Source organism: Corvus moneduloides, chromosome 4 (assembly GCF_009650955.1).
Source record: "Corvus moneduloides isolate bCorMon1 chromosome 4, bCorMon1.pri, whole genome shotgun sequence".
Classification (NCBI taxonomy): Eukaryota; Metazoa; Chordata; class Aves; order Passeriformes; family Corvidae; genus Corvus; species Corvus moneduloides.
Window position 1 is genome coordinate 20,297,121 of NC_045479.1, and position 20,598 is coordinate 20,317,718.

A 20,598-nucleotide genomic window follows, 5' to 3' on the forward strand; every position below is an offset into this window, starting at 1 on the left:
TCCTATGTTTTGGCAGAAAAGCATGGAAAGAGAATAAATGTACCATCACACGTTAATTTACAATGCTTGTAAACAAAGAAGACGCGATGGTTGAAGTCTGTACCTGTGCTGTTCAGGCAGAGGTTTCATGCTTGTCTAGCACTGCATCTACGGTGACAGAGTCTGGCACGTTTTTATGGGTGCAAAGGTGGGAACAGAACTGCCTGCACATACGGACGTAAAAAGTGCCACGGAATAGGGGCTACTGGGAATGTTGGGCAGGTCTTGTGCAGGCACAGAGAAACCAAAGAAAAGGCTCATTGTCCAGGCTACCTGGAGCAGTGCATAATTACGCGCACATGATGAATACCCGCTGTGGGGCTCTGAGGAGCGCAGAGTACCGGGGCGCGGGCGGCCAAACGCGAGGCAGCATCCGCGCTCCGGACGCAGGACATCGGCCCGGCCGGCGAGCAGCGGAGCCCGCCCGGCGCCGGGGGGTGCCTGCGGGGTGCGGGACAAGGGCGGGCTGGAGTGTCGGGGCCCGCAGCACGGGGAAGACGAGCCCCGCGGCACCCGGGGAACACCGGCCGGGGCGGGAGGCGGGCGGCACCGAGAGCCCCCCAGCCCTGGGCACCCCGGCATCGGGGCGGGCCGGCGCGGCGCTCGGGGGGCTCCGCCACTCGCCAGGAAACTTTCCCGCCCACGCCCCCGCCGCCTCCCCCGGCCCGGAGCGGCAGGTCCCCGGCCCGCCCGGTCCCTCTGCCCTCGCTCCCCGCGCCGCCCCCTCGGGCCGCGCCCTCCCCTCACCTGCGCGAGAGCGGTGCCGGCAGCGTCGCGGGGTCGCGCTCCATCGCTGCGGCGGGGAGGGAGCAGCCCGGCGGCGGTGACAGCTCCGCGCTAGGTGAGCGCCGCCGCCACTGAGCAGGCGCGGAAGCGGGCGGCCCCCGCGATGATGTGGCCCGTGATGCGCAGAGCCGCCGCCGCCGCCACCGGCCGCTCCGAGCCGCCGCCGGGCGGGGGAGGGAGGGAGGAGCCGAGCGCCGCCGCCCCGCGCCGCCCGTGGGACGGGACGGGACGGGACGGGACGGGACGGGGCGCCGTGCCGTGCCTGCGGTCCCTCGCAGTCCGGCCCCTGGGGGAGCCCTCGCTGCCTGACATCCGCTGCCCGCTGCGGGACCCGCCGGCGTCCCCTTGCCGCTGCGCCATCCCCCCGCCCCTCGGCGGTAGCGGGGGGCGAAGCTGCACCCCCGGCTCGCTGCCTCCGCAAGGGCCCGGCCGGTGCCCCGCAGCCGGGGGAGACAAAGCACTGGGGAGTGGGGCTCCAGGGCGCTCCCCGGGCGGAGCCGGCGGTGGCGGTGCCTTTGCTTCCACTCGCAGAAGCTTTCTTGGCGACAAGAGCACGGGTCGCCGTTTGACTCCTGACTGCCAGCTACCAGGACATTGCCGCTCTTTTCTGCCAGCTGGCTAAAAGCAGCTTCCTCGGGAATCCCATTTTTTTAAGTGTTAGGGCCAGTTGGAATATCCATGTTCTTGCCCAGCTAGGTTGTACACCTTGCACACAATGTGTAAGTCTGTGAGTTACTCCATGACATCAGCTGCCTCTGTTTAACTAAGTATGGAGCCAAGGCCTTGCTGGACTCCTGTGCTGAGAAACACTTTATATTAATACATCAAAACAGTCAAGCCAGCTAAATTTGTGCATTTCTAGTTTTGTGCATTACTAGTTTTATTCCTCAGTTGTTGCTCAACACTTTGAAGTGGTGAAGGATGCCTTAACAGGAAGGTGAAAGAGAAGAAAGGAAAAAAGAGGATGAAAAGAGAAGATTTAATGACGGTGACAGCAGCTGAGCCTACAGCATCCCTTTTCATGTCTACAGAGAGAAAAAAAAGACAGCACGGGCAAATCACCAAGTACCTGCCATAAACTGGAGCTAGGTGTGGTGGGGATGTGTGGAATAGCAGAAGCTTAAGCACAGGGAAATGCATTTGCAGGAGTGGGGCCAAAACATTCTGCACTACAAGAGTGAAACTTACAGCATCAGCTTGAACACTCAAGTCGATACCACCTTAAATGAATGAAGCAGCCCAAAGCTCGGAGCTATTAATTCAGCTGTCTCAAGCCTGAATTTATTGAGGATTTGGGCTACAGAGCTGTTGCTTCCCTATCCTTGTAGGAACTGTATATATCCATGCTTTGTGTGTGCTCAGGTGTTACACAGCATGGATACTTAATTGGGCCGCCTTACAAATCAGATAAAGATCACGTCTGCTTCTGTTGTCAACAGGTTAGACTGTAAACCTGAGGTTTGGGAATAGCACCTGAGGGTGCTGTTTCTGGCTTTTCTAATTGCTTGTCTGGTTATCTTGGGCAATCACTTCATCACTCCCTACTGCAGGTTCCTTGACAGCATTACGCCCTGCCCTCCATGGAAATCACGTAATACCCATGGATGAAATATATTATTTGAGGTTCACACACTATTATTTTGGGTTGCGTACAAATTCAGAAAGACTCACTTTTGAGGCCCAAGGCAAAAACCTCAGCCCTCAAGATTTTTCAGTCATTAAAGCTAGCAATGGGATTTTTCTGGAAAATGGAAATTCTGGAGCATAGTTGGGTAGAAAGGTGAAAACCAGGTAGCAAATTCAGTGGAATGCAGCTGGCACTGTGGGTGGGCTGAGGAAGTGACACAGGACACTTGTTTGGGCCAGTCTGTCAGGAAAACAGCAAGGTGGTCTCTTGCTTGAGGCCTTGCAGAAGGTTTGCTTCTTATTCATGTTTATTCCAAGAGACTGGAATCTGGGTGATTGTGTGGTTGGGTTTTTTCCTGTGTTCTTTGCAATGAGAGCCTATAAACACCACTTACCTGATTACTATTTTTTCTCATTTTCGTCTTGGGCTTCCCATCTTGTTTCCTATGAACCATTCAGTTTTCTTTTTGCAGTTTTCACACTGTCTAGATGTGAAAGGACAGAAGCTGCAGAACAGATAAGGACATAAACTGAGGAACAAATCCTGAATAACAGGTTGGCCAGTGTCAGCTGAACTTGGTGGTTGTGTAAGTTTCTTTTCCAAAGGATGACTAAAACTCCCTCAGGCTCTGATATTTAATTTTAGATTCATTTGTCAAACTCTGAAAATGAAAATGGGCAAGTTTTCAGAGATAAGCAACTACTGGCAGGCGTTCAGGTGACGTTACCTGCTGGCAGCTTGGTTCCACATGCTCATGGCTCTTCCAGGTGAAGGGATGGACTTTTTGTGCCAAATCACAGAATCAGTCAGGTTGGAAGGGAGCATAGTGGATCATCTGGTCCAACCTCTCTGCTTAAGCTGGCTTGTCCTTGAGCACTTTGCACAGAATTGTGTCCAAACAGTTCTTGAATATCTCCAGTATGGGAAACTCCACACTCTCTCTGGGCAACCTGTTCCAGTGTGTGCTCACTGCACAGTAAAGAATTTCTTCCTCATGTTCAGGTGGAACTTCCTGTGCATCAGTTTCTCCCCGTTGTCTCTTGTCCTATTGCTTGGCACCACTGAGCAGAGCCTGGCTCCATCCTCTTGTCACCCTCCCTTTACATACTTATGTACATTGACGAGGTCTTCTCTCAGTCATCTCTTCTTGAGGTTGAACAGGCCTCCAGCTCTCTCAGCCTTTCCTTTTAAAAAGATGCTTCAGTCTCTTAATCATCGTTGTTGCCTCTGCTGGACCTGCTCCATGTCCCTCTCGTATTGAGGCACGCAGAACTGGACACAGCACTCCAGAGGTGCCTCACCAGGGCTGAGCAGCGGAGCAGGATCACCAGCCTTGACCTGCTGGCAATGATCTTCCTAATGCACCCCAGGACACCACGGACCTCCTTGCCCCCAGGGCTCGCTGCTGGCTCATGGACAGCTCGTTGTCCACCAGGACCCCCAGGTCCTTCTCTGCAGAGAAGAGCTGCTTCCCAGCAGGTCGGCCCCCATCCTGTAGCGGGGTTATTCCTCCCCGGGCGCAGGGCCCTGCAGTTGCCCTTGTTGGATTTCAGAAGGTTTAAATCGTTTCATGACGGTCTCCGCGGCGCGCTGCCCCCGCTGTCGCGCCCGGCTGCGGGCGGCACTGCCGGCCCCTCACGCCGCCGAGCTCCTCCCGTCCGGTAGGGGGCGCGCCCCGCGCCGCCGCCTAGGGCGTGGGCCGCTCCACTTCCGTGCCGGCGGGCGCATGGCGGGGCCCGGCGGGGCGGCGGGGCCGGCAGCCTCCCGGGAGCTGCTGGACGTGGGGCGCCGACCAGGTGAGTCCGGCAGCGGCCACCAGCGAGCGGAGGCTCGGCTCGGGCAGGCAGCCCAAGGGAGGGGTTCGTCAGGCTGCCGGGCTGCTGGTGATCCACTCGTGATTGCATCCCGCGTGCATTGAAGAGCTGCTTTCCCAGGCAGGGCTGTGGTAACGCGAAGTAAATAAGCGGGGAAATCCACGTTAAACGATGGGCAGTCGTAACAACGTTTTTATAAGACCAGAAAAAAAGTTTAAAAAACAGAACGCTTCGCTTTAGTTAATGATACCGGGCGGAAGGCTCCGTTGGTGGTCATAAGGATTAATGTGGCTAATTAATGCCGAATTCCCTGGCATCGTTTGGGTTTTGCGGCGCTGCTGCTGCCCTCAGATAGCGGAGGGCATTGGCACCACGCAGATGAGGGGAGGGATTTAAATCGGTGCGGCAGGCACGCCTCAGCTCCCACCGCACCATGCCTTGCTGTGGGGTGTTGCAGGTAGTTTTTCTATGCGTTATAACTCTCGGTTAATCAATCTTTGGCTCAAAAACAGCTTAAGGAACTTTAGCTTAAACTTAAGGAGTGTGTAAAAGGTGACCTGCAGGGTGAGAGCTGTGGCCCCTGTAGCGCAGTATTTCTTCCAAAAGCAGATGACAATTACGGAGAACTTGTCAGCTTAAGCACTGCAATACTTACTTGTTTGTTTGCAGGGCTGGAAGACATTTTGCTGATCAATTCAAAATGTAGCAGCAACAAGACCACAACTTTACAGACGGTTAAATTGCCAAGGAGCAGTGGTAAGTAAGGAGGAGCTTGTACTGTAACTGTGTCAAGTAGTAGGTAACATTTGTGACAGAACTTTGGCTTCAGTGCTTTCCTTGCATAGGTAAAGGGAGAAGCTCTTGTGTTCAGTGTCTACAGGTGGTAGGTCCTCCTCCCATTACAGTTCCATGTCCCACTGGTGAGTCATGTAAGTGCTGCTGCTGCAAAAATTAGATTTTGCAATGCTAGGCATTACAGCTCTAAGTTTTAGGGACAGATTGTTCTTTCCCAGTGCAGAGTTGTTCCTTGGGCTTCTTATTTCTTTTTAGAAGTAATTTGTCAGTATGATATATTTGTTGTATAAAAGCATTTAATTTAAAAAGGATTCCTGTCAACTTATTTTGTTCTCTGCTTTGTGATCGAGCTGAAATTAAAAAAGATTGTTACATCAAATTCTTTGTTAGATAAAAGTCTCTACAAAGATGACAGTGTTTCAAAGGTAGATTATACCTGTTTCCTTTTGTGGAGCTCACCTGGAATAGTACCTCTTCTCAAAGAAAGCAAACTGTTTGGCTCATCTCCATGTGTGGAGCAGTTTATTTGAAGAAACTCTGGAGGTGAAAATACTGTCTTCCTCTGTGGAAGGCATAGGAGTGTGATTCTCCTAATTGCATTGATTACCTTAAAATTCTTGTGAAGTCCCGCTGAGCTGTAGAGGATAAGTGCTTTATACTTCAGCCTGGAGTTTCCGTCTCTCTCCCACCATCTTAATTTCAAAATTTCTTTAGTCAATTGTGTAGACCTTTCATTAGTCTATCATGGCATCTGCTACAGCTAATTTTTCCATCTTCTTTGAGGCCTTCAGTCTATACTTAATTATTGTAGATGGCTGGAAATTACAGTTGAAATGGAATCTGTTTAAAGGCTCATTTCTGAGGTATAAATGTGAACACTAATGGGCATCTCTTTAACTTTTTTATATAAATGTGATAATTGGTTTTTTTTCAGTTTTGGACCGAGTACAGAGCTTTTTACCACAGATGGCCCAGGCAAACGATGAGCTCAAGAGAAAGATGGTAACAGCACCAGCTCATCAGTTTGATATTGAACATCTAGACAGTGAAACAGAAAAAGTTATAGAAATGGTAAATACGCTTTTTATTTTAACATAAATTTAGATGGGATTAAAATAACTCCTCGATCTTAGAATGAGTAATATGATAGATAAAGTGAAGTCTTTACCATAGTCTGTGATCTGCTAATTCAAAACTTATATATAATAAGGATGCTTATTTGGTTGAAATTTACATCCTGGTTTTCATACTTGCAGAATTTAATCACTGGGGATAAAGTAGTTTAAGAACAGAATAAGACATGCTTTTGAATCAACAACTCTGAATCAAAAGTCACAAATTGTATTTTAAAAGTCTCATAGGTAATTTGGTTTAGCAACTGGACAATATGAGGCTTAGTAAGGCTTAACAGGAGGCTTTAGTGTGAGTGTAATTACTGGCTTTCAGCTCTGCTCTGTCATTATTTTTAGGACTGACTAGATCTTGGGTTTAGAAAAGTTGTTAGTGTTGTTGTGATCCTTTGTTGCTGGTATTTGTCTATTTATTTACAGTAACATAAATATTTTCTTTCTGGTTTTAATTGAAGTGCTGCAGCCACATGCTTATATAAGAAAGGTGATATATGTGCATGGTCCAGCCAAGTGCCTTCTGGCTAAGCAGACCTCAAAAATCATGGCTCTGTATATGGATATAGGAGATCACTTCAAAAAGTATACTGGTGGTTTAAACTACTTGCTGTTTTAGACTAGTTGTAGTGCCCTGAGTACTATTACATTATAAGATGTGAACTATATTGATAAATATATATATATGTGTGTGTGTGTGTGTCTGTGTATTTGTCATGACCCTGTATGCACTAAATGGTTTCAATTAAATTTTTTACTGAAAAGTGGTATTGATGCCTGCTTCTCATCAGTTTAAATACCTGATTTTGACAATCTGAGATCAGCTATGCACTCAGTTCTTTCTTGGATAGTGATATAAATATGGCCTTAGATTTGCTATAGGCCAATATAAATTGCAATTTAAATATTTAGGAATCTCTTCATGATATTCATCATAATCCTAGGAAAACCCAGAGGTCTTTTTTATTGTGACTGTGGTTTTCTTATGGTAGCAGGCTGTTCAGTGTGTTTGCCTTATGTTTTACTCCAGTGATAGAAGTGCTATCGTGTGTGTGTATATATATGTATGTATATATATGTATGTGTGTATATATATATATAAATAGTATATGTAATGTGTTAACCAAGATCTTTTTTTTCCAGAATGTGGCTGTAGTTGAACTGAGTGATTCTGATACAGATGAAGAGTTGCTGACTTCAGAAGATGACTCAGAATCTGATGAAGATGATGCTGTAACAGATGAAGTGACAATAGACAACATTAAGTTTCCTAAACAAAAGGGAGAAAAGGGCAAAATAGAAATTTTGGACAGCAAAGAGAATGAGTAAAGCCATTTTATTTTTCTTTAAAAAACTCCAAAGCAACCAAATCGTGTTTTCTCACTTTGAAGAGTTGGCCCTTAAAACCACCTTGTTTCCCAGTGCAGCATCTCTCAGGATCCTGTGAAATGCTATAGATTTGGATTCTGGAGAGTTCAGAATCCACTCATGACTGTGGGAGGCTGGATTTCTGAAGAATTAAGTGTGATTTGATTCATCAAATAACAGGGAAGTGGACTTCATAGTAGATTACACTAAGAAAACAGCTAGCGTAAGGGGCACTTGAAAGTTAAAACTCTTGTTCTGTTCCTTTATTGAAGAAAGACTTTTTTTTTTTATAGGATGATTGATAGAAGAAGTTTTTGCTTCAAGGGCAAGAGAGACTTAGCTAGGAAAAAAGCTTTCGTTTTATATTCCATGTCCTGTGAAGTGCTATGTACACTATCTTCAATATTAAACATGATCCTTAAGTACCCCAGAGGTATGTCTGCATTGCATTCCTGACGGTGACTGCTGAGCACTGGAGCAGTGGCTGAGCTCGTTTCTAGCTGAGCCAGCCTGGGTAAGGACAGCCATGATGAGAGAGTTCAGCAGAGGATTGCTTACCCTGTGTGCCTGCACTGAGCTCCACACCAGCTCGGGAGGGTTACAGGCTCATGTGGTGCAAATACCTTCCATACTCAAAGGATCAAGTCTGCCTCTGAGGTGTCACGATAGCTTTAAGCTACACTTTTCATCCCCCAATTTCCCTGCCACATTTCCAATCTCCATTTTGTTAACATCCGTCATTTTCAGAAGGATAAAGAGGTGAATTTTCAGCTGGCCTGTGCTTAATTTGGCTTGACACAATTGTGAAACCAGAATCTGTGACAGTGTGTCTCATTCATACTTACCTCAGATTGATCTAATTACAATGGTTTGGGCTGTTGCATTTACTTCACAGATCAGTTTGCATTTCAGAAGTATCTGTCATGCTCCTGGATGTCACTGTTTCTTAAAGGAACTTTCTATTTTCTACACCATTAAAGTAAAATTTTTCTATGCTGTATTTGCTCAAATATTAAACTTAATATTTGACTTGAAACCTGCAGTTATTTATAGAATTTATTTTGAATCCCATACTTAAAGTTCTAGTTTTAATATCTGTTTCTGTAATATTTCCGGTAAGAAATAACAAGGATTCTGGTCTTTCTTTTGCAGTGTGGCTTAAATACAGGATGGAGATGATCTACTGATTAAACCACAGAACATTTTAGTGAAGGGGTAGGATGGGAATCAAAGAATCAGACTGCTACCTTTAATGGCAGCCCACAGATAGATGAAGCTTTGGGTGTGTTTGCGTTCTAAGAGCAAGGAGTCTTAACAGGCTTAGTTAAATAAGGTCTCAATCTATAGAAAATTTCTTCCAAACTGAAAAAAGTTTGAAAGCCAGCATCACACCTTGGACATTTTACAAAGGATTTTCCCACAGATTAAAAAAAAAAAAACAAAAGTGTGAAATACAAAGTAATAATCGTGCAGTACGAAACAGTGATTACAGTCCATGTGCACAGACACAAAAAGTGATTTTAATCCATTAATGTAACCACCTTTCAAATTGCAGGCAGATCACACATTCTGTATCAACAAAAAGGTAGAAAATATTTTCAGCAACTTTAGCTTGATATGCATAGTTTAACACCAATGTTGAACTCTGTATGTACTATACAAAGATCATAGTAAGTGCACTTCCTTGCATTGATTTACTTCTTATGGCACAAAGGTTTTCTGTACTGCTGAAAAGTCACCAGAGCAGAGTGTTTAATTGCTACCATAAAACCTGAACTGGTTTATAGCAAAAATGGCATAATCAGTATATTTTAGTTCAACTTTAAAAGCCTAATGACTAAGGATTTAAAATGATCACGTAAACATTATGTCGCAGAAGTATGAAGTAGGTATGTGAGAACTTATTCTTCAGTTCTATTTAAAAAAAATAAACTGAACCATATTCTTGGGGTTTTTTTATCTGGGAGGATGAGGGGAAATTGTGCTACCAACTGTTGCTGCTGCATAATTTAAATAGCTTCAGGGTAATTTCCAAAAGCCATTGTCTGTCAGACTAAAATATGGACCTAATTTATAGAAACTTATCCATAGAATGAGTGTTTTGTTTTGTTTCGTTGGTTGTAGCACTGCAGACAGCGTATCCTACGCGTGGCAGAGTGCTTCGTGTAGTCATCAAGATTGAAACTCTGCTGAAAGTTCACTTCCCAAGTGAAGCTGTTACTTTAATATTCCACAGTGATGGCTTTGGTTCTGAGATATTCATGAAGAGCTTCTTCACCTGTACAAGCACAATATTCACCCATTAGAACAGCAGCTAAATTAATTTTGTCAGGCTGTAACTATTATTAAGAAAAAATTTGAAACACTGTAGCCAATATTTGAGTCCTTAAGGAACGATGGAAACTAATTACCTTCCCACTGTGATTTACAGAACTGGTTTGACAAGAGGCCAGGCCCGACAGATGTAGAAGAAAAAAGGAACTGGAATTTAACCATCAGCAGCAGCAGTCTCTAGATGGCCACCAGGGGCCCAGAGCTGAATTTATGAGCTTTGCTTTGCCTCTATTAAAGTTCATAGGTAGAGAAGCTGTGTAAAAATCAGTAATCTTTTTTTCCCTGATACCGTCAGACATTTTGGTTTCAGGAAATGTCTTTGGAGATTCCAAAGGCAAAAATCTGTTGTGTGAATGAAATTTGGTTTTCCTTTTTTCTGTGCCATGAGGCTTGATCTTTCCAGACTTGTGAAGTTTCTTTGGCAGAGTAGACTTCACTTTTCTAAAAAAGTTGTTTTGAAAAGAAAATATTTTTAATGCATCTTTTTCTGTGGCTTTTGGCAATTTTTGGTGACATTTTAAGGTATAAAAATGTTTACCATACTCTTACTCAGAGGAGAAACATTAATCAGCATTTTTCTGAGGGAAAAAATATTTTGGCCAATACCCTTGTTACTTGGCAACATTTTGTAGCCTGTACACAGCTCTGGACAAGCTGTAATTTGTCTGCTCACAGAGCTATAGCATCATTTCGCAAATGTACAGGAAAGGCTGAATGGGAAGTATTGAGGTGGGAATATTTAGGAAAGGGAGAGGAATTGGATTACTGTAGTTGGAGGAATGTAGGAGATGCAGGAAACGCACCCATAGTTCATGTTTTACTAGGTACACTGTACCCAGGCAAAGTGCTTCTTTCACTGATTAGGACTCTGAGATGAGAAATGAGGGAGGGAGACAACTTACCTAAATCTTTCCCGAAGCCAGACAGCTTAAATCCACCAAACGGTGCTGCCACATCAGTTTTGTTGTATGTGTTAATAAAAACTGTCCCAGCTTCTAGCTTTTCACTGATGTAGAGAGCTTTGTTTATGTCTTTTGTGAAAACTCCTGAAGCTAAGCCATATTCTGTGGCATTTGCCCGTCGCAATACTCCATCGACATCCCTATGGGGGAAAGAAATTATCTAATTGCAACTAGGTAAAATAAACAAGTGTTAGCAACCTTCCACCTTCAGTGTCATTGAAGCAACTTTTCCCATGGCCTTTCTTCTCCACTGAGCTTTTTTAAAGATGACTTACCAAGGGCAAACATGTGTGTCAATCTGACAGATCCATGGAAATTCACACCCTTGCTTCAAGCTTGTGAAGTTTTTAACCTCACATCTCAACAGTTAATATCTATACTGAGAAATGCCACGGGAAATGCTGCTGTATGCATACGACTTCGCTCAGCTACTGTACAACTTGGGAATTAGAGCAATACAAAAATGCCTGTAAAGCAGATGATGAATCAGTTTGCTAAAATTTTGTCCAGCCTTACAAGTTAATGGAGAATAAAAGCTGAAGTTCAAACTTCTATCAAGACACAACTCCCAGGCCATTTCCAGAGTGCCGTTTTCTAGCCGCATCTCATCTCCATACAGTTTCAAAAATCAGTAGTAGTTTAAAACTTTAAAAAATTCAGCACAGTCCCTTATGACTACATAATTATGGATGTGAAGAGTTATCTACATGGCTGGTTCTTAACTTCATTATCAAACTGCAGAAGGGAAAACCTGATGGAAATACTTATATTAAGATTCTATGTAGGGTTTTAATCTCATCTGTATGTAAAATAATTCTTATGATCTGGAATGAAAGATATTAGAAGCGACAGTTTACAAAATACACAGAGGAATTTTCATTTGCAACAGTAATGGGCTAGTATTACAGCATACACAACACTGCAGTCTTCTGTAACACAAAAAAATAAGTAATTCCACTGGGAAAAATACACATTTTGTAATTTGATCAAGCTATTGCAGTTACCACATAAACTTCAGTAAAACATTTCCCTGAATACTACCAGGTATTCAGATTGGTCTAACAAGATTTAATAAAATATTCTGTATGCTATCACTTCTTCCCTTAGGTGAAAATGGGAAAATAAAGTTTCTAACAGTAACCAAATGAGAACATACCCATTTTTAAATTTAGAGATCACCATCACAGGGCCAAAGGATTCTTCCTGGGCGATATACATATGGTCTTCAACATCTGTGAATACAGTGGGTTCCATGAAGAAACCTAAAGAGAGCATAGAGCAGCTTTTGAGCATGGTAAAAGTGCTTAAGGGTTTGCTGTTGTCCAGGCCATCTCTGTCCCATACTTTGAGGTCATAAATAACTTGCAACTTGAAATAGAAGATAGATGTGAATGAAGTATGAATGGAAATGCATGCATTTCAAGAGAAATGGCAGAAAAAAAGAGGACAGACTGTAACTTACACTCCATTTGCACAGCTTCACATAATACGAGCTGTGAAAGCCCTGTGGTATTGTGGGCTTACCTGGTACTGTTCCCATGATATTGCAACTCCTCAAAATACAGCTGAGATAATCATGACAGCTCTTGCATAAAGCATAAAAGTTCCAAATACCTCTGGAAAGTGTTTTACCTGGCCTACATACTTGTCTTCCTCCGTACACCAGAGTGGCTCCTTCTTTGACTCCAGTTTCACAGTATTGCAGCAGCTTTTCCAAATGTGCCTTGTGATTTTGTGGACCATGATCTGTAGATCTGTCAAGTGGGTCACCGATTTTCATCTTTTTTATTTCTTCAACCTATGGGTTACCCAATTAAAATGAAGTTACGTAACATAGCAAAAAGTTGTTGAGAAGCAGCATTGTCTATCATAAGCTATAATGAGAAATTAAGCAACTGAAAATAAGAAACACAAGTGTCTATAAAACTCATGGATCTTTCTGCCACAGTAAAACATCTACTTACTTAACTTTAATCTTTGAATATCTTACCACTTTTCTAACAAATTCATCATGAATTGATTCTTCCACGAACAGCCTGCCAGCTGCAATGCAGTTTTCTCCTTTGTTGAAATATACTGCACCCATACCCTGATCAGGAAAAAAACATGAATATTTATATGCATTTTGTTCAGTCTGCCTTTCATTCTGTTCCGTTAGGTTGCATTCAGTGTTTGTGACCCTAAAAGTCTAATGCTTTATGTAAAAGAATATCACCAATACAACATCTTATTTATGAACTTTGAACAAAATATGTCTGGTAGGTAAGGTGAATTATTATGACTGATGGTGAACTAAAAACTACATGGCAATAGGGAGCTCAGTTCTTTGTTTTGTTGTAATTTCTAATGTATATTGCTTGTAGTACTTTTTGGGGCAGCATGAACAGTTAAATTGTGCTGGCATAAAGAAACATCTGAAGGTTTTTCATGCAAAGGATCCCTGGTATTCTTTTTGGCAAGTCAAGAAGAATATTGCAACACTGTGAGGATGTACCACAAGGTCTTTGAATATATTTTACTTCAAAGTAACATTACCATTTTAACAGCTCTGTCAAGTTCACAGTCACTGAATATGATCAATGGTGATTTGCCACCAAGTTCAAGAGAAACTTTCTTCAGGTTAGCAGCTGCACTGTAAAAAATAAAAACGGTCATATAAACCAAATTTTTAATATCTTACTCCCTTATTTCCTTTGAATCATAACTAGTGAAAATGTATAAACCTCTATTGTCCGATAGTGACTTAGTAGAATTCTACATAGTGGTAAACGACCAGATGCAGTTACTTTTTCATTATTTCTACGTGCACAATATATCTAGTAAGATACTTCAGAACCAGACTAAGCAGGGTTTATTTATGAATCTTTTGCTGAGAGTACCTCTTCATGATCTGTTTCCCAGTTGGTGTTGAACCAGTGAATCCTACTTTGCGAACATCTGGATGCTCAGAGAGGTGCTGTCCCACTAAGCCACCTATCAGGGTGAGGAAAGCAGTGTAACTGGATGGTACATGGGCAATTTTTACTACTCCAGCAGCAGCACTGTAACACAGAAGGAACTAACACCACAAATCAAACACAGTATCACATCCTTATTTATATTTGCAGCTTTATTCCTATGACTGTGAAAAACTTGGATCCTGTTAGCATCTCCAAATTGTCCCATCTGTCTGGACTAATGAGCTTCTTAATAATCCACTGTAGGTGGAATAATCTAATTTGTAACCAAGCCTGCCCCATATAATTGCTTTGTCACTTTTCTTCCTTAAGGGAAGGAGGAAAATAGTGACATCAGGGAACACAGTGTGGACCATGACTACACTGATGAATATGCATCTTAGCACCTTGCTCTAGGTCACACAGTCACATTTAAATACTTCCATTTGATGATAAAATTAGGAGAAAAACTGAAGTCTTACAATCAAGTGAAACATGTTTCTATGTAATACATTATTTTCCAGAGTGTTCATGTTAATTGTGTGAACTTGTAAAAGGTATAGACTGACAGCTCTTACCCCTAACTGAAGCCAGATTTTTCCCATTCTCTTCTGGAAACATGTGAAATTGCTGCATGAAAAGATGCAAGCCTAGTGCCTGTGAACATACCTATGTAACAGGTCTTCAAAAAGGTGAAGAAGTTCACCAGTTTTAGCATGACCTCTCCCAGAAAAATGTTGAGTTGAAGTTTTACCTGAACCAGGCAGAATATTTATAACGCCCTTAGGAAATCCAGCTTTAGCTGAAAGTTCTGCAAACTTCAAGGAAGTCAGAGGTGTGACCTAAGTAGAAACATCTAGATTAGGTCTCCTATTTTAATCAAATGCACGATGATACCTTTTATATTCAATACATCTTATTTTTGATACAATATTCACCTTCTTACAGTATTGGCAAATTAGAAATGATGGCTTCTTGTGGAAATAAATTAATTCTTGAAAATGAGATTAGCACTGGAGCATAACTGGAGTCAATCAGTATCTGGTATCACCATGGCAGTTTGTATTATTGTATGTGCACTTTCCAACACATGACACAGTCAATCCACGGGTACATATGACAGACTAATCTATGGGTGAAATCTCCTATCTTGCCTAAATCATTTTGCCTGAACAGGGGCATCCGGGCCATCTGTACATTCCTTTTCGCTCTTACCTGAGCTGGTTTGAGTACGAGGGTGTTGCCTGCAGCCAAGCATGCTGCACTCTTCCATGCAAGCATCATCAGTGGGTAATTCCAGGGGATAATAATCGCACAGACACTTCAGGTAGGAAAAAACATGGAGAGATTACATATTTGCTGGCAGCTCTTCCATGGCTTTTCTGCATGTCAAGGCTGTCACTAAGAAGAAAGAAGTGATACTCACCCAATTGGCTCTTTCTTGGTGAATGTTAGATTATGGTTTGGCCTGGCCTGGTTAATTGGAATTGTAGCACCCTAAAAGACAGAGGAGGGACAGATTTTTATTATAAATAGTAATATTTAGTAATATTACTATTAAATTAAATATAGTAATTTTTATTATAAATATATTTGCCATGTAAGTATGTTTCAGAAAGTTACAGAGTACGCTTCAAAACCACAAGCATTTTTGCATCAGGGAAAGGGACACAGATGCTTCTGCTGTATGATTTCCTACTGTGGATATTGTAATCAATTCATGATGGGAGAACATTAAGTGAGGGTCTGATGAACAAAAAAAAAAGCTGGATGATATTCTTGATTGGTCTCAAAGACATTGGAGGAAATTCTCTTGAATGTGTGCCACACGCTGTGCCATCAAGCAAATTCACCAGCCTTGGTCAGACTGCAGCAAAGCACAGGTCTCTGCATTTACCTGCGTGGTGAGCACAGTGACATTCTGTTCCACGAATAATCAAGAGCTGACCAAGCAAGTATATCCATTGTGATACCTCAACTGATTTCTTAGATATTTAGAGTCACATTCTAAATCCATATTCTCCAGCTGGAAGTGGACTATCCTTTTGTATTGACAGGGAGACCCATTCTAGGTAAAATTCTAATTTTGCTTTAGTTTTTGATTCCTCAATTACTTTTTCCTTTTACTACTTTTTGGCACTGTTTCAGAAGAATAACAACAGGAAAGAAGTGTAGAGAAGCACTGCCATTGATCATTTCCTTTACGTATCCACTTGCCTGAATTTTGTCACACCATCCAGCGAAGTATCTGAATGTTTGCACAGACATTCCAATATGAGTCTTCAGAGCTAACGTGTAGACAGCCCCTGAGTCAATAGACTCTATTGTTGCTAACTCTTCTTGATGTTCTTCCATCAGGTCTGCAAGTCTTTAATAAAAATGTTAAAAATCTGCATCAAAGGGAAATGATATCTAACCATTGACAGCCTGAAATTATGTAAGTGTGGCAAAGAAACATAATCAAAAGAGCATTCCCACTAAATTTGGAGGTGGAGCACTGGAGCCACTGCTCCTTAACATCAGTAAGGGATTGAACAATTGCCCCTTAGTCTGCAAATGTCTTCACACTGGCTGTAGTAGACACTGAATGAAGACATGAACTGTGTAAACTCACCTGAGGTGTAAGTAAGAATAAGTAGAAGTATTACTAAGTTGATAATAACTATCAGAGTGTCTCAAAAATACATCTGCACTGATTGACACCTGTACTTAGAAGGCACTACTGTTAGTTTAGTGGTTTCCTGTTCAGGTCTGTTTGCATCAATCAATCTTCACATTCAGTCCTTCGCATTTTCTCACATGCATTAATGTTTTTCTTCAGCTTCCTTCTGTGATTTGGTACTCAGACATATAATCAATGCTCCAATGTGATTTTAAAAGCTTAACAAAGTGCATTTGAGATCCTGTAAAGAGTATTCAAAGCTGGGTGTGAAACCTCTTTTTCTGTTATATAAGTTCTGCCCATTTAAAGCATTTGCAGAGATTCAGAAAAATTCTCTCTAATACCTGTTTTAAGTGTATCTTGGAGACCCAGCTGCAGGTCAGGGCACTGGCAGTGTTGTGTAAGAGAATGGATATGGGCATGTGAGGGACAAAGGAGAAGGTTTCATTTAAAATGCACTTTATGTCTTCTATTAACGATTCCTTAAGACAAAGCAGCAGAGCTAGGAGCTTTAATGGCACACACATTCTCTTTGGTTCAGCACTCAAAATCTCCAGCTTGAACAGAGGCCAGAGAAAAAGGGCCCTTATTTCAATTAAGGTGGTCCAGAGAGAGCTTTTATTCACACTGGGAATGGTTTGCAACATAAACACTCTGGTGTTTTATCCTAGAGAATGAGTTCCCTAAGCAAAGTTTAATCCAGGGATAACCTACGTGGTGAAGGGGATTTGTATTTTCCATATACCTAATATAGCTATGCTTGCAAATCTTCCAAGTGTAAAACAGAGCTGGAGTTCTCACACCTTAAAAATCTCTCTTCAGGTCAGAGTTAACTTCGTCTCTCAAGCACTCTACATTCCTGATACAAATTATACACAAGTTTGAGCATGCTTTGAATATGTGCCCTCTTGTGAAAAACTTAAGTGACCAGGTGTATTTAATGTTCAGTTCTGACTTGCCCATTTTCTCTTGTGATCACTACTCAACTCTGTGAGAGTCCTGCAGGCCTTTTTCCCTTTTTTGGCTTTGCTTTCATTCTTTTTTCTAAGATGCCTGCAATGTCTTGTAAAACGTGGCATTTTTTCAGTAGTAACCTGCTTCTTTACTCATGTCTACTCATTCCTTTGAATGTTTAGACTTGAAAAAGCAATGAAAGTTCTTCATATAGCCTACAAATGAGGCTTTCTTTATAGGGAAGCTCTGATGCTTCTAGTCACCTGAAGTCTGCAAGACAGTGGTTCCCCTGTGCTTGGGTTAAGCATCATGCTGGATATGGAGAATCTATAACAATTGGGGTTTTATTAGCTGCCTCCAGTATCACTCTCACACTATCTAGTCAGCATTATCATCTTTCTAAGATCACCTCTTGCCCTTCAAGAATCAAACCCCACCATTAAAATACCATTAATTCAACAAAACCTCTGCTTATCTTATGAACCAATAGAAACACAGCCAAAAATAAGAACCAGGCGTTAACTAGACACGGTGAGACAGATACAAAAAAGAGGTAAAAGTGTCTCAGGTAAATGTTGGATTCAGCTTAGAGAGTTTCTGCACAGGACAATTCTTCCATTGCAGACCATAACAAATCTCCTGCAGTGGGTCTTTATCCAGCTACTGGGATATGATCCTGGAAAAATCTAGCATCAGTTACAGTTCAAAAGTTCAAAATTAGTGGCAATGTAGCTGTATGTTTGCTGTAGGGAGTTCACATGCAGCAAGGCTTAGCAAGGTCAAATCTCTGCCTACCTAACCCAGGCACACTGTCTTTAAAGCTTAGCCTCATTTATACGGAAGGATGAAGGTTTACAAGGGAATTCTCAATCCTTGCAATGAAACTCATATAGATTAAATGAAGACATCAAGTATTTAAAATATATTTTCCTCAAATTCTTTGTCTCCATTCATAAATAGTAATGAAAGAATGGTGGCAATGAGAGACCACAAAATTCTTCTCTGCCACAAGAAAGGTTGGTCAGCTAAGACCTGAGGCTGGTACACTGAAGTTAGTCAGAGGATGAAAAGATGTCTAGTCTGGATCCTCTGAAAGTGGAATTATGAATATCCATCACATTCAGAAAACATATACAATTCTTCAGAGAAACAAAACAAGATTTGAGAAAATGAAACAAATGCAAGCTGTCCCGTACATACCTGTACATGAGTCGTCCTCTTTCCCTTGCATTCATCCTCCCCCATTCACCATTTTCAAATGCCTCCTTTGCTGCTGCCACTGCCTTGTCAACATCAGCCAGTGAGGCAGAAGATACACTGGCTATTACCTGTGCAAAGGTAGCATTGCATTATCTCAAAAAGAAACACTGGGATGCAGAGTGTTACTCCTTCCTCCCAAATTTCTCAACTGGGTATAAGCAAGTACTTTATATCTTCAACTGTGGCAGTTGTCACTGGTGAGCCAGGCTGCAAATGATCAGACATAACTGAGGTGGCAAAATCTGGAGGACACTGCAGGGACTCAGATTCCTCAGTCTTTCTTCTTCTTCAAAGCAAGGTGCATTGTCCCATTGGACCTCATCCTCTCTTCCCATATGTAAAACCAATGTGATATTACAAAAGCTGGAAGTCATTATATGTGGCATTACAATTTAATACCTAAACATGCTAAAACGACTCCCACATGTTCCATTTCTAAGGAATGGAGCTTCTGTTATCATAAACCACCATGAACACGCAGTATTTTAAGTTGATTGTGTTCTGTAAATACACATGTTGTAAATCCTAATACAAAATTGTTATGACTATTATTCCATTCTATACTGAGTTCAAGAAAAGTATCAGAGTCTGACTTCTGATGATAGTGAAAATTGTGTCATTGATTTCAGCAGACTTTATTTACTCCAGAATTAAATGGCAACTACATGGAAATCAGAATCACTTCTCTTATTTATAATTCACAGTTACGAGTTGCTCAACCAATATTGGGTAGTTCAGTACTGAAGTGCAACTGTATGTATTTTCCTATTGAAAAGTTATTTTTCTTACTGGGATTTTAAAGGGACATTTTAATGTCACACTTGCCCTAAGGTATCAGATTTATTAAAAAAAAAAAAAGCAGTTGATTACTGACAGGAAATATACACAGTATCCTAAAAGAAAGACTTCCTTAGCAAATAAACTTTAGCAATTTCTGTTTGCAAAACTAAACAAGAATGAAATCAAGGTAAAATATTCAGCTGGGTATGGAAATTGACATAGTAATTGAAGTGGAAGTAGGTTATTTTTGCTTTGCAGCTTGACTCAAATGGAAATTATTGTAGAATACAGAAAATGTGAAGTAAATTGAAACTTAAAATTTTTTCTGGAGGTTGTTTAATATGTAGTGTATAATTTTATAAATAGCAATATTCAGGCAATGTTTTAGATTTTTTAATAGGCAAAAAATGAAATAAACTGGTATTGATCATATTTAGAAATTACTTACTGATCCATCTGCTGGATTTATAGTGTCATATGTTTTTCCATCATCAGCATTTATAAATTTCCCATTTATGAAACATTGGTATGGCATATTCACAGTCATGTTGTTAATATTTTTTGAAACCTGGGTGAAATTAACAACAAATTGTTTTAAATATATAATAACTAATATTTTAATGTAGCTTAACAAGTTTTTGATATCTGCAGCCAATATACAGACACATTTTAGCCTGTATATGTGGCTGTTAGAAGTAAAATGTAATGGAAACCAAATACAAATATATAGAAGTTTGTATAACCAAATATTTATTTGCTGACCTACTGCATCAAGCAGTGTAATAAAATGCACAGTCTGCTCTCCCTTGAAACCCAAGAAAGACTAAGAAATAAGTGCAAAATAAAAGGTCTTACATAATCAATGGCTAACTCTTCTTCTTTGTCTTCTCCTCTGAGTTTTCTGACAGCCATCTGAATAAAGTCTGCAAATTTAGTGGCCATATACACATCTTCATTCTGTAGCTGAAGTCCACCATGCTTCTGTTTGATCTCTTCTAGCATTCTAAAGATTTTGAAGAAAGAGCAAGTTTAATTATAAATGAAAGAATTCTTCAGATAATTGAATCATTTGAAGGTCAAAAGGGATCAAAACTGGGTCTCAATTTGTATGGATGTGAATATGTCTGCGTGTTTCTCTGACAAGGGCACAGAAGTGC

At 41.5% G+C, this 20,598-nt stretch overlaps 3 protein-coding genes across 8 annotated transcripts in view; 1 reads left to right on the top strand and 2 right to left on the bottom strand.

Moving 5' to 3' along the window:
* SLC41A2 (solute carrier family 41 member 2) overlaps nucleotides 1-960 on the bottom strand; it is a 65,041-nt gene extending 64,081 nt beyond the window's left edge. For 3 of the 5 annotated variants that reach the window (XR_004239617.1, XR_004239616.1, XR_004239618.1), the window contains exon 1: nucleotides 787-958. The gene's annotated coding sequence lies outside the window, so the exon portion shown is untranslated. Of the gene's footprint in view, nucleotides 1-786 lie in introns of all 5 variants that reach the window. The other 2 variants (XM_032105906.1, XM_032105907.1) reach the window with 1 other exon arrangement.
* A 3,192-nt stretch (nucleotides 961-4,152) lies between these two features.
* C4H12orf45 (chromosome 4 C12orf45 homolog) lies at nucleotides 4,153-8,323 on the top strand. Of its 2 annotated transcripts, none has more exons than XM_032107470.1 (4): nucleotides 4,153-4,248; nucleotides 4,936-5,022; nucleotides 5,996-6,132; nucleotides 7,329-8,323. In XM_032107470.1, the coding sequence occupies exons 1-4, from the start codon at nucleotides 4,179-4,181 to the stop codon at nucleotides 7,512-7,514; spliced, it is 480 nt and encodes a 159-aa protein (XP_031963361.1). In that variant the 5' UTR covers nucleotides 4,153-4,178; the 3' UTR covers nucleotides 7,515-8,323. The 2 variants fall into 2 exon arrangements, with proteins under 2 accessions (XP_031963361.1, XP_031963362.1); XM_032107471.1 differs by having other exon boundaries at nucleotides 5,996-6,063.
* Nucleotides 8,324-9,039: 716 nt separating this feature from the next.
* The window catches only part of ALDH1L2 (aldehyde dehydrogenase 1 family member L2), a 29,011-nt gene continuing 17,452 nt past the window's right edge, over nucleotides 9,040-20,598 (bottom strand). Inside the window, 14 exon segments of the mRNA XM_032107467.1 lie at nucleotides 9,040-9,831; nucleotides 10,790-10,989; nucleotides 12,006-12,111; nucleotides 12,482-12,647; nucleotides 12,840-12,938; nucleotides 13,385-13,481; nucleotides 13,729-13,822; nucleotides 14,540-14,627; nucleotides 15,001-15,106; nucleotides 15,212-15,282; nucleotides 16,003-16,153; nucleotides 18,602-18,729; nucleotides 19,890-20,009; nucleotides 20,297-20,444. Of these exon segments, the coding sequence (XP_031963358.1) occupies nucleotides 9,776-9,831; nucleotides 10,790-10,989; nucleotides 12,006-12,111; nucleotides 12,482-12,647; nucleotides 12,840-12,938; nucleotides 13,385-13,481; nucleotides 13,729-13,822; nucleotides 14,540-14,627; nucleotides 15,001-15,106; nucleotides 15,212-15,282; nucleotides 16,003-16,153; nucleotides 18,602-18,729; nucleotides 19,890-20,009; nucleotides 20,297-20,444 (1,630 nt within the window). The 3' untranslated portion in view covers nucleotides 9,040-9,775.